The sequence below is a fragment of the Nomia melanderi genome, chromosome 4 (genome assembly GCF_051020985.1).
Source record: "Nomia melanderi isolate GNS246 chromosome 4, iyNomMela1, whole genome shotgun sequence".
Taxonomy (NCBI): Eukaryota; Metazoa; Arthropoda; class Insecta; order Hymenoptera; family Halictidae; genus Nomia; species Nomia melanderi.
In genome coordinates, this window is record NC_135002.1 from 17861181 (window position 1) to 17875753 (window position 14573).

Here is a 14573-nt window from a genome sequence, read left to right on the forward strand (position 1 = left end):
CAGTAATATAATTTAACACGTTGAATGCCACGGTGGTCACTGATGACCGGAGCTTTCAAATTGCTTGGAAACAATTACAATAAGAATCATTAATAATTATTTTTAATACCATTTGTCTTTATTACTAAGGAATAAATATTACTATAATAAAACGCTCGAAATTCTCGTGGCAGTCAACGTGTTAATTACAACTTCCTCGGTCTTGATTTCTCTTTGATCTCACATTACGTCTTTGGATGTTTTTCCACCTGTTATCTAATTTGAAGAATTCTTTATACGGTGTATAAGGGTTCCCTATTCCTAAACCATACCCAATTGATGTTCAGTTGCGAGAAGGTGTCCTCGTGGATGTGACACATAACTAACAAGGAGACTAAAGAAAAGTGTTCATGAAAAAATGGAAGTTACAAATTTATTTAAAGAGTCAAATTGAAATTCATTGCATTATTTTAAAAGATTTTAATTTTATATAACAACTATGCCGGTAAACACGGATTTCCCTGAATGTTCAACGCGTATAGTTATCATTTTATTCGTAACAACACGGCAATTAAACGAATAGTAAATGATAACGAGTACATAATAAAAGATGGACTAAAATTTGAAACATAGAACAATAAGTGTTCCATTTAATTTTCGTTTTTCATAAATCAGTTCAATACGGTATAAATTTACATAAATATGTGCAGTCTAATTGCGATTAACTATGGACCATGCACTGAATACTTGTTTTCCTTGAAATTCGTAACGAGCTCCTAGTTTCAGGGCGACCGTAGATCTATTCGTGGAGTAATCATTCGGAGTTTATGCACCCACCGAACGTTTGACTAAACGGTGATGTTGTCGGACGCGCAACGTTAGCGACCTGGCCAGGTGCCAGAAACACTTGTTGCCGACCGATGAAATGAGAATAGAGCTTCTCCCGATACTGTGAAAATTCGGTACTGTGTTTAACACGTTGGCTGCCATGGTGGTCACCGGTGACCGGAGTTTTAAAATCACTTGAAAACAATTATAATTCATAAGACAACCGACATCAAATCAAAATGTTCAACAGCATAAATAACTAGATAACAGTGTAACGTAAGGATCGTGGTAGCAAAATAATTAACACGTTGAATGCCATGAGGGTCAGCAGTGATCCCCAATCAAATTGGATTGCTATAGTTCATTCAATTGAAAGACGATTATTTGATAACATTTCAACCAAATCAAATTATTTAATATTATATTTTTTCCATTTTGTGCATTTTGCTATGTTAATTTCATAGCAAAATGCATTTTGAAATTAACAAAATTAACAAAGGACAATCATGTCTTTTTGTTTTCTATCTGTTATATAAAACAGTTCAACGTGTGAAATCTTATTACTATAGAAACAGTCTTTTATATTTTAACCAAACAGATAATGCACACAGAAAATTTCACAAACGATTCTAATTCCTGTTTCAGTTCGTTCGCCATAAGTAGATGACACATTTCATGTAACTATAGAAAACATTAATGTGCAAAGTAGAATATTCAGAAAATTTGAATCAATTTTTATGAAGCTCTTTTATGTTACTTTTATTCGATAAAATTTTCATGAAAATAATTTCAGAATTATTCCTTGGATTGGTTTGTAAATATATATTTATAAACATTGTCTTTTCAACTCAGAATTCCAATGTAAGTATCGTTCATTGGAGCGAACCTGGCACTCGTGACGTCATAGGGGCGGATACAGTCGCTCCGAGAAATCCAATTGCGAGTCCGGATACGTCTCATCCCACTCTTTGTCGCAAGATCTGATTAGCGTGTATGAGCGCCTCAGCGAATCATATACCAGAACCGAAAATTTGTATGGGCTAGACGTGCGTCTTCGAATCTGACCACTTAGACGAGAGTGCCAAATTCGCTGCAACGGACGATGCTTACGCTATATTAACCCTTTGCGGACGAATTTCGACATGCCGGCGAGATGAAGTTTTCATACTTCGAAGACTAAATCACAAAAAAAATGATTTAATTACACGAATATCAAGAAATCAGCACGTGGTTTCCTTTTGGTCTATCAATTATGCAATTGATATATAATTTAGCTTCATCTGTTAAAGGTTTTGTACATTTCAAAGAATCTTCGTCCGCAAAGTGTTAAACGTAATGGACACAGCTAATATTTTTTAATGTTTAAAATAAAAAAAATAATTATTATCTTCGTAACTAATAGCTTTGTAAATGGAAAGAAAGAATAGGAAATATTAATTGAATATTTTAGTATCACTGTCCCTTGCTAGTTTAAGCTGCTTTCTTTTAACATGCGTATATGCTATATATTACAACTATAATATTAAACATTATTGTACTATAACTATAATAACGGTTTTGTCCCGTAAATAAATAAATAAATAAACAAATAAATAAATAATGATAATGATATTGTCCATAATAACAATGAAAACTAAACTAATTACAAAGAGGATATTATAGAAATAGGAAGTTCAGAAGTAGTATTAAAATGTCAAATATTACATACTTGCGTTGTTTCTTTTCTAAGAGGTTGTTCCTGGCCGTTTGTTCCTCCAATAACAGTCTCACGTCGTGCATTTCACCATTCAGTTTTTGTACACGTCGTTTCCATTGCCCGACAACTTGACGTTGCTCTTCAACTTCTTCGTAAGCGTCTGTTAACTATAGTATTAAATAGTAAATTGTATAATGTTACGCAGTTTCTTTATGAATCCAACGTAGCCAAAGTTTTTCGGGATTATCTCGAAAAGCAGAGATTTCCTCGGATCATGCGCAAGGAAAAAGTTGTTCAAAATCATGTCGTTGACAATATATTGACACATTGCGTACGGGTTACGGGATATCTCTTTTATTTTTTCATAAATACGTATCAACGATCTAATTTTACTTATATAACAAATAATAATTACAGTGTAAAAAAGTTTATATAATAAATAGATGTATAAGAGATATATATGTATTAATATTTAACCCTTTGCACTTGGAAGGCAATTCTCAATCACCATTTGATTTGACGCGGTAAAACTATAAAATCTGATATTTAACACTGGAACTACCAGATGCGTCGAAATGACCCATTTCGTGATACTTCTTTCGCAATTATGCAAAAGGCACAGACGACGTTTTGAGAAATTATTCAGTAAATTGATTTAGATGAACACAAACGTAATAGGATATAAGGAAATACAGAACTCAATAAATGTATTTTTACACATTCTATAAGGAAATACAGAATAATCGGTTTTACTGTTCGGTAGTTCTAGTGTTAATGTTGAACTCTGTATAAAGCCTGGATACGTGATACGCCTGACCCTCGATTTACGCGGACTTTTTTTACGCGGTAAATTGGAACACTATTCACGCGATAGTTCTTACGCGCGATATCAATTTACGTGATTTGAATTTAGTAACAGCGAATAAAATATATTATTGTTTTCTAGAATGTCATTACTATTATTTATTTTGTTAAGCTATGTCAAATAAATATGTATTTCTAAAACTTATACCAGCTTTTCTCTTCAATATTTTGTTTTCTCTTGTAAATCGAGGGTCAAGTGTATATTGGAATAAAATAGCTTTGTTCCTCAATGCACTTGTGATTTACCTTCGAGTTAGTTTCAAGGAATATCGTCTTCGCCCGATTAAAAAATGTTAAACATTTCTAGTGAGAAACTTCCGAGTGCAAAGGGTTAAAAATATTTCTGAAATTTGTATGAAAAAGGTGCATATATAAATTGTACCACGTCTCTGGAGCGCTGAAAAATGTGCGGGCCTTGCGAATGCATCGAGGGAGCAGAGTGTTGTACGCAATGTGTTAAAAAATCATTGAAATCGAAGGGTGTTGATATAGTAGAAGTCGACCATTTTGTAAATGAATGAATTGATAATTTCAATTAGTATTACGTAATTCCTCTTACGTACCTTTTTCTCCAACTGTTTCTTAAGTCCTACTAATTGTTCAAGATCGTCTTCGTGTTGCTGCGCCATTTTTCTTTTAGTGAACTCAAGCTCTCTGACAGCGTGCTCGTATCGCTGTTTGTAAACACCGCCATCTTCGCCGTCCTCCACGTCGGATACGACACCATTTAAATCAGCAGCCCTCGCATACAATAGCTCCATTTCTAGACGTTCTGTCGCTTGCTGGAGATTCTTATTTGTTTCAGTAACGTCCTGCAACTCTTTCTCCAGCCGCAAACGTTCGGACGTTTCCGCGTTAATCCTCTCCGCTGCCAATGTCGAAGTCGAATGTTCTTCGGCAAATTCGGCGGACATTTCGCTTAACTGAAAGAAAATATATTTGGGGTTACACAGTGCAGTGGCTAATGGTAAATATCGCATTGGTACATGCGAAAACTGATACATTTATTTCATTAACTTCATCGAAATATACTAAATATTATTTATATTAATAAAATATATATATTAATTTACATTTATACAGTTATTTATATATATTTTATCTATATTTGTCTTATTTATTTATATTAATAAAAATAACCACATACTAAATATATGGTTTGTGGTCACGAACATGTTCCTCGACGATTAATTAAATCAGTTGTGTATTTGCTTTAGCGGTATTACTTTCGAACAATTTCTGAAAAAGTTACGCAAATCCCAAATCAAATGAATATCAATTAAGGAAAGGTTTACCAAACGTGGCGAGTAATATTTTTCAAATTTAATGAACTTCTGAGCTTTGGTCTTATGTGTATTTCTGGCACAGAACGGAAATCTTCGTTTCAAGAATCACATTCCATGCAATGTTATTCTCTTTACGTATACGTGGAGAGAATGTTTTTTTCAGTTTACACTGAATTATCGATATCCCACGTTCTAAAAGTACACTACTAGAAACATTACGCTCGAAGAAAACTGTGTTTAATACTTTTACCACCACGTCACTCGAATTCGGGAGACATTATTTTCCACAGAAACTTGGACATTAATTTTCCTGATGACGAATGGAACGGACTAAGTTTTATTGGATCTATGAGATATAAGACAAGTAGTAAAGTAATCGTTACGAAGAATCTCGACTCTTTAGTTTCTGCTTTATTAAGAAAACTAGTTCCGACTGCATAGGTGTTTTGATGAGTGTTGGCAGTCAAAATGTTAATGAAACTCTCGATCTTTCACCTCATATGAACACACCGTGGATAAAAATATATTTGCACGTTCAAGTGGTCGTGTTAAAGTAGCAAAGAATCCCATGATAACTATATCGAATAGGACTTTATACAAAGATTGTAGTAAAACAGGAGAGCATATCTTGACTGTTGATTCGATACGCGAAAATAAGAAAGTTTGTACAAATGTTTGTTACATTTGACTTTGTTCCTGAGTTATAAGCGTTTCTAAACCACCAATTATTCATTCGTTTTCATAGAAATTATTCGACGTGATCGGCTTTCGGTTGATAAATACAAATTCCTAGACGTGCTTATTATTAGTTTTTCGAACTGCTCAAAATTATCGCGTGTTATCCGAATTCGTTGACAGTCCTGAATAATATTTATAATAATTTCTACAGTATGCAAGCCTTACCTACTTTTGTACTATCATAAATGAAAATCTTCAGGTAACCTCATAAATAAAAATCTTAGGGATTTAAATCTGATTATTAAGATTAACCAGTTAATTACTTCCTCAAGACCGACTTAGTAATTTGGGTGTTATTCATTTAACAATTGTTTCGTTAATTGACCGATACGAAATGGAATACGGTTACAAATGAATGTATTGATTCGATTCATAACATAATATAGCATAGCATAACTGATTCACAATTTAGAAGACATTATTTGCACAATAGCCAGGAAGATTGTACATGGTCATTAAATAAAAAGCGTGGATTATCAAAAGAACTGTTAGAAAATAAATATGATCGCGATTTAGAAATAAGATAGGATTTATACGAACGAAAGGAAGCATTTATGCGAACTTTCTTATTTTAGAGTGCTGAATCTAACAGTAAATTTATGACTGCATATTGTGGAACACACCGCATAGACTAGGGAACTCAATGATTTTCAAATACTGTCAGGGTCAATCTCCTGAGCGGTTTTATGTGACATGGAATCACCGCTCAGCTTTCGTTCCAGATACATGCATATATACGAAAGTATTTTTAATACCACGTATTGCGTTGCTTGCAGATTTGAATTAGGCTTTTTAGAATAAGTTAAATTATAATTGCGTCACGAGTATTACTGTCTTATAACGTGTAAATATTTACGCGAAATGATAAAATGTGTAATAATAAGTGTAAACTTGGATTATACATACAAACATACAAAGTAAAGAATACAAACACGAAATTGTAACATAACGGTGTATGACTTATAATTGAGATTATTATATCGAACGACTATGAAATGTTTGAAAACAAAGCAATTTGTATTCGATTTTCGCGATCTACACCGCACAAAGTTTTATTTATCCATAAACGTAATCATTTGGATCCTCGGATTATGCCTGAGAACATGTACAATGGAATTTTGCAAGCATGCTTCCAATTTGACAAGCATGTTTCGACCGTTAGTCGCCCAATGAACCCTTTGCACTCGGAAGTTTTTCACTAGAAATATTTGAACATTTTCTGATGAGATCAAGACGATATTTTGTGAAACTAACTAGAAGAGAAATCACACGTACACTGAGAAAGAAGGCTATTTTATTTCAATATTTCTCAAATTGATGCATTATACGAGGTATAATATTAAATATCAAATGTTAGAGTTTTACTGTATGAAATCAAGTGGGGAGTGAAAGTCACCTCTCGAGTGCAAAGGGTTAAATCAGGTAATCGAGGTTCCACTGTATCTTCGACTTTAATATTGAACGACTGTTATTTATAAATACACAAAATTACTCAGAAGATTTACTTTTGGAACATACTTCAAGATGATGGAAATTGATAAGATGAATCCTATTTTATATAATTATTAAACCTACTTGCAAATGCTAACGGCTAATAATAATCATTGTTTAAGCAAATGATCATTGGCGCTGAAACATAGATGAAAAGTGGAAACGGAACACCGCATTTCGCGATCAAAATATTCTACTGACGCAACAGCGAAATAAATCACAGCTTTCATCGATGTTGGAACACGATGAGACGAAGGTATTGTTTGTAACAGAAGCGCGGTTCTAACAATAAGTCTACCGAAACAACGGAGAAAAAATAACAGAGAATTTATTATGTGATCGCAATTCTCAGACGCGAATCCAATAGAGGACTCATAAAGATGGAATCACGAGAGAAACATTGAATAAAAATGTCTCGGGAATGATAAAAAATTCAGAAAGTAGTTCATAGAGTGAGTCTTAAGCAGGTAAAAAGTTATTAGAAAACCGCAACAGCCCACATAGATTAATCGCGTTGCGTTGGGTATAAATATTGAACGAGTTTTTCGTTCTTTATGCGTCACTTTTCAACGATGACATGTTAAATAGTGAACACCTGGACACGAACATATTGTCCCTGCGAGCAGTGAAACGAGGAGAGCCGAGAAACGAGGTTGAATCGGTATGCCGTTCGTTCGCATAAAATGATGAGAAAAATACGAGCGTACAAATAACTGTTTCAGCCGCTGTACGCTGTACACTATAGCTGGTTAAGTATTTATTTTTAACTCCATGTTCATACTAACTCTGTTTCATTTTGCGTCTGAATCGCTTCGTTTAAGGAGACGTGAACGGTGAAGAACGTGACACACCTTGTGTGTGTAAACAATAGATTTATTTGGAAGGTGTTGTAAGCAATCGAAGGGTGCCCTGAAAGCATAGGAATTAAAAGACTGAGTTTATATACCTCATGACCGATACTATCCGATATAGTTCTGTCTTCCGAAGCACGCGACAGAGACCGCCTAGAAGAACAACCTCTCGCGACGCTGTCCGCTCTACTATAATATTGAAATCCACGTATCATAATGTTAGTAGCGCTTTGGCTTCTACCCATGAAGTTCCTAGGTGCGTCGATCGGTCGTGGCGTGGACGGTAGGCTGGTCAACGCGTTATCGGCCTCGTTCTTATGGCCCAAGCTTCTCCATTCGTCCATCACATGATCGGTTCTTTTGAGGAACTGCGAGATCTTTTCGGATAAGTAGGAGGATGCAGTAGTTGGCTCGAGATGAGAAGCGGTGGGCCTAAACGATTGCCTGACCCTCTGCATGTCGCAGCCGAGTACGAAATTGAGGCTAGCGTCGAAAACGACGGGAGCCTGTTCTTTGATCGATCCATCCTCTAGCTTACTCGGGAAATGGTTCGCGTTTTCCAATGGATAAATTCTTCTCGGCGGTGTCGAGAAATGCCCGAGGGAGTCTAATCTCGAACGAGGTCTGCCCGAGACGGTGGACAACGACTTCGAACGGTAAGATAAATTGGACGAAAGGCTGCACGGCGAGGGACTCCTGGTCGAACTCGAATCTAGCTGGTGTACTCTTAGCTCCCTGCTGGCTGGCCTCTTTAACACGCACGGCGGCAGCGGTGGTCTTTTCGACAGATGCAACAGATTCAGAGTATTTACAGGTCCAGACAAGTGGGTGGTGGTTATTGGTTCGTTGTCGTTCAAGAAATTCTCGAGAGTCGACGGCGACTCTGCTGGACTCCGCGAAACTTCGTTCGAGTAAGTTACCGGCACGGACGGCATCTTCTTAATGTTTTAATCCTCTCGGCGGTTCGATATCCAAAATTGACCTAACCCTGATGACGTTTCGATGACGATACTGTGCAAAAAGACAGCGATACGTTAAACGTTAACGAATGCGGGAACTTTCGTTTCATTTCGAAATAACTGTACGTTTACGCTCGGTGTGGATTGTACACGCGTTCGATGCGTCAACCAGATTCGAACGAGTATTACATACATTCTCGGTAACTTGTACATAGATCCCGGCGCACAGTGGTACCGTTCGTTGCGATTCGTGTCTCATAGTGGATATATTTCGTCTTGTGTTCGTCGGGAGTAATGTGTACTAGAATAGAATACGTAATACCTTCGTTTCGACAAATATTAATGGGAAGCGTAACGTTAAGTGTCATACACTGGCTACACAAATATTAATGGTTACACTTCATTGAGAAGTAAAGCAGAGCGAGCGGAGTTTTGCTGTTTTCGTTTCAAATCCGAGCGTACGGTGTTACACGTTGCTCACTGTTACGCGCGTTCACCGTTTCGACCGTTTCGACCGTTTCGACCGTTTCTTTTGGCACAATATCGTCGACGGTAACGACAGTAACGCGTTCAACGGATAGACGGTCGTTCGCCGGTCGGCTTCCGCGTGCTCCGCATCTCAAATTCGTTTTCGATTTCGATGGATCGCATCGATCGGGTCGGTCATCGGATATGATTCGCCACGAGCGCAGCGTTTAATTGCGTAACATCGAACGGCAACGCCCGTATCGAGAGGGAGTCCCGGTGCAACTAACTCTTCTTGGGTCAGCCGATACTCGGGTCGGTTACGTTTCTTGAAGAAGACGACGGTCACCTTCGAGTTATTCTAAGTGAAACGGAGAGAGTGAAGAAGACAGAAGAACGGATGGTGAGGAGTACTAGGGAACACGAGATCTAGCCACAGTCTTGGCTTCACGCCAAATCTTCTGTAAAGTCTACGAGGAAAGTTTCGCTGAATAGAGGACGGGAGAAGGGACGGATTTCGAGATTCCATCGAAAAATGGATCAGCTGGGATCGAATGGGACGAACAAACGCGACCCGCTGCAGCTTTTCTGCAGCTTTGATACGACTTTCATCCAACCGTGCAACCTTCTCTTTTTCCTTTTTTCTCGTTTTCATGGCAGCCTTATTTCGAAACTTTTTTAAACGAAAAATTCACGGTGGAATGTCTAAGTAATATTAACACGTTGACTGCCGTACGATTTCATACATCAAAATTGAAAAAGATAAAGTATTCAATCTTTAGATTGAATTGCATTATTATTGCTGCACGTTCATCTAGCTGAATGTCATTGCACTAGGTAACGTTATTTAAACTGCAGAAATGTTTTCAAATAATCATCGTTTAATTGAGTAAACTATTATAATTTGATTTAGTTGGGGGTCACCGGTGACTCCCATGGCATTCAATGTGTTCACCCTTTGCACTCGGAAGTTTTCACTAGAAATATTTGAACATTTTCTGATGAGGTAAAGACGATATTTCGTGAAAATAACTCGAAGAGAATTTATTTTATTTCAGTATTTCTCAAATAGATACATTATACAGAGCATAATATTAAATATCAAATTTTATAGTTTTACTGCATGAAATCAAGCGATGAGTGAATCACCTCTCGGGTGCAAAGGGTTAATAAAATAGTCAAATCGACGATGCGCGTGAGATCTATTCGTATGATTGCAGTAGAACTCATATCGCACGAATCATTTTGCGGAAACCATTCTTCTCGAGATTTATAAAATTTTAGTCTAATCAGACGGTACATTGGCTTTTTTTGAAACTTCTTCATTGGTTCGTTCGTATCGAGGAACATTAACGTCTACCAGAAAATCTACCAATGGAGCGATTGGTTGTTAAAATCTGTGATAAAGTTATTAATGCTGGAAGCAACAAGTTTTTTGAGTTTTGTATCAAGCGAATAATTTAGTGCACGACTAAGTTTCGTTCAAAACAAGAAGAAATATCGGTCAGTGGAACTATTATCCAACTGTAACGCGAGATGATAGTTTGTGATGGCTCGTTGGTCAGATTCATACCGCGATAACCATTTCCTCGCAACACGGTCCGTGTACTATGGCTAACCTAATTGCACGATACACATTATGATAATTAATAACCGGATACGTCGTTGTGTCCATCTAAACGGAATATTATAATACACGAATCGATATTTATTATTACCTTCCTATTACTATCCTAATCTTTAGTATACATGACGTTCAATACCGTAGAAATTAATAAATAAATCATTTATTGGAAAGGCACTGTTTTTTAATTTGCTGAGAAAAAATGGTAAATTTGTTGAAGAAACTAGAAGATTAATCATTGATCAATCTATATGATACAATATTCGCAATATAACCGTTTCTCTTGGCTACAATCTTTTATCAGATTGTAATATGGAGTTTGTCTCGTTAAAGGAGAACTAAATTTGGTATAATATTGTTTCGAAAGATGTTAATCATTTTTATTACAGATTATTCAATGTATTTAACCCTTTGCACTCGGAGTGTCTTCTACATTTTCTTTCCAATAATTTCGTATTGTTTACAGTGTTTCATTTGAAATGTATTTCGAACAAAATTAGTTAGGTTAGATGATAGGAAACATGTCTATTCTGTTTACTAATATTATTGAAAATTGTATAATAATATAATTTTAAAATGTGTCAATAGGGATGCACACTTTTGAATGAATCTGATGTCGAGTCTTATTCGACACAGGAGTGCAAAGGGTTAATGCTTTTTCAAAAAGATATACTCGTAGTTTCAGGTTGATACAAACTCTGTTATATACCAACCTTACTATTTTTTCAGTATAGGAACAGAGAGCATTTATAATATGTGAAATATGAAACAGTTTCTTTTTATCCTGAAGCGGATAATGTTTCCAGTTTATGATACAATGAACAAAGAACACAGAAGATACGAGATTTAAGATGTATACAAGCATTTGTTCAATGCATAATTAGAAGACGATTGTCAGTAACGTGAAAATAATTTTACATTTTTATATCTGATAAATAGACGTTGCGGATTTCATGCACCAGTTCAAGGTAATTCAGTAAACATCTGTTCACTATTGCGATTCGTGTTTTCTTAAAATCAACTAGGAAAACTATCATTCGAATAAAACCCATAATTTACTGGTATGAAAATTCGAAAATCAACTTAGTTTGAAGAATAAATGACAAGCAATTATTTATCGTACCTTAGTTTCCAATATATCATTATCATGTTTCAGATGATTGCGTTCTTGTTCCAACCTCTCGACCTTCGCTTTGAGGATCTCGAGCTCCTCCTAATCAGGGAAAGCAATAATTTATAATCAGTATTAATTTCCCACTCTGTAATTCAATTTTGTATTTTGTTTACAATTTCTTTGCTTGTACCAGAATGAAAGTCACTATTGAAATAAAAAGTAAAATTCTCACCGTCTTTGCCTTCAGCTGATCTTCGGTCCGATGCACGTTCAATAAAGGTGCAACTTTTACGTATAATCTCCACCATGGCCATTCTCGTACAGACATCCACTTCCTAACGTTTCTCTGTATACATCTAACCGCAAGATCTTGTAACTGAAAAAATGAGTCACGTTTATCGTTGGATTACTATAAAGTATATGAATCATAAGTAATGATTATATATAATATATACAACAGAACTTATAACATGTAGACAGGAAAATGAAAGCAGATTTGAACGTTGATTTCAATTTCTTATTACGATACGATTATTATGAGATGGAAAGTATTGATTACAAAAGATGAGACGCAAGAAGAAATATTAACCACTCTGGAATTAAGAAGACTAATGTGTTAATTGCAAAGACTGCAGTGTTTGTGAAGGAAGAATGAAAATTTACTTATAATATACTATAAAATGTAAACAATTAAGACAAAAATAAGATCAAAGCTTGTCTTTCTACGAACAAGTAGCATCGAATTAATACTTTACAGCAAATTAAATTTTCTAGGAAACAAGAATTCTAATTAATGTTAGGAACATCCGTTGTATAGGTTCCATTCGCAAGCGGAACGTGACCAATAGTTTTTGGTACTTTATCTCTGTGCAATGTAACAAATGCGATAATTATTACATCGGGGTACTTCCTTGTTAATACGTCTAATGAACGGGTGATGTTATAAAAATCAATTTACTCGTGTTTCTTTAATGTAAGATACAAAAAGTTATTAAAAAAAAAAATTGAAAGTACATGATGTATTAATAAATATTTTACTGTTTTCTTTTTACAATTAGAGAAATGCTAATGAAATCTCTTCTCGGAAGTAGTTGGGTAGTACATTGAAGAACGGTGAAGAACGTTATTATATTATTACAACGATATGTGATCAACTTTTAAGATTTAGCTGAAATTAGTCCTCGTTCAGTGGTTAAGGAGCGACTACAAAATATTATACATATTTGATGATAATTTTAAGTGTAGTCTTCTTAGAATAGAGTATTTCATAAAATTATGCAGTGAAACGTATCGAGCGGTTAATTATTATATCAAAGGGTAATGTGCTTTATATCGAGTAGTGAAACTGGTTGTATATAGACTGCTAGACAATTAATAAACGAATGAAAGCGACGCAAACGTTCTTTCTTCTCTTCTAATCAGTAAATCGAAATGTATCTAGATACAATAAAGAGCAAAATTGATTCGATGATTAAAGTTTTCGTATAATTCTTTACTTTATATAATAAACAGTAAGGTATACAAAAAATAATTATAATATATATTATACATTGGTTCATTATGTATTGTATAATATAAAAATTGGCTAAATACAAAAAACTTTGCATTTCAGAATAACCTATTCAGATCAATGAGAAAAAATCCATCTCGATTATTGCAGAAAATTAATAGAATCAATGCCAAAATGATTTAATTTATCTCGCAAAGCAAAAGGACTTTGGACAAAATATTAGACATTTTCTATAGTTATGAAAACTATATTACAGGAAAAGTGGTATAAAACTGCTTCAACGAACATTTATTTGTAGTAACAGACGAAGAGAGATAAAAAATGTTTGAAAACTGTTTATATTAGCCCAAAATAATGCAGAATGTTATTGTTATAATTATTTTTTTTATACCTTACTGTTCATGATGTAAAATGAACAATTATACGAAAACTTTAATCAGTAAATTAATTTTCCTTCTTAGATTACTTCATTTTACAATGAAACTTGGAACGGCAATTTTTAGTAGGATTAATAAGTTTCAATTGTTATGATGTTACAATAATGTATACTATACAAAGTGAAATGTCTATAACATTCTTTTACACTTCGTTATATTTTTTAATTAATAATATCGTTCATTTTAGTTGCGGATGTTCTGGTGTTATCTTCCTAGTCGTAGCTTTTAACAGATTCTCAACCGGTAAACTTTTGCTTTTCTAATACTCATTGCCGGTGAAAATGAAGAAAATCTTAAGCTAATTGCCGCAAATATCTGACATTAAAACAAGGTCAAAATCTAGAAAATTTGTTGTGAAATATCAATCTTGTAACGATCCGTTGTTTAAAATGAAGAAACTTCAGTTACAAAAGTCGCGGATGTTAAAGAACATTAGAATAAAATATTTTGTAAGTTATTATATTTGAAGAAACGTGAATTCGCGTCAACGGTCACGAATATGTTAATCTGTAAATTTGCTAGCCAGATTGAATCTTTGTCTAATTAAAAATCAGAATAAAAATGAAAATCAGTACAAATCCGATACGTCTTATCTTGTGACACATGTGAATGAGAGTTAATTTACATTTGTAAGAACGTTAAGATTGAATCGGATTTTCTCGTCTCCGTGAATGTAATAAAGAGGAAAGGAAAAAATATTGGAAGATACAGCCAAATAGAATTGACGAGTC

The 14573-nt window shown here is 34.8% G+C and overlaps 1 protein-coding gene across 10 annotated transcripts in view; it reads right to left on the reverse strand.

The window, feature by feature from the left end:
• Nucleotides 1-14573, reverse strand: part of LOC116425220 (Myosin heavy chain-like) — a 120961-nt gene that overhangs the window by 9825 nt on the left and 96563 nt on the right. For all 10 annotated transcript variants that reach the window (XM_031972647.2, XM_076367269.1, XM_076367265.1 and 7 more), the window contains 4 exons: nucleotides 12128-12271; nucleotides 11905-11994; nucleotides 3931-4290; nucleotides 2516-2670 (listed from right to left, as the gene is read on the reverse strand). In XM_031972647.2, coding sequence (XP_031828507.2) covers nucleotides 2516-2670; nucleotides 3931-4290; nucleotides 11905-11994; nucleotides 12128-12271 — 749 coding nt within the window. The remainder of the gene's footprint in view (nucleotides 1-2515; nucleotides 2671-3930; nucleotides 4291-11904; nucleotides 11995-12127; nucleotides 12272-14573) is intronic.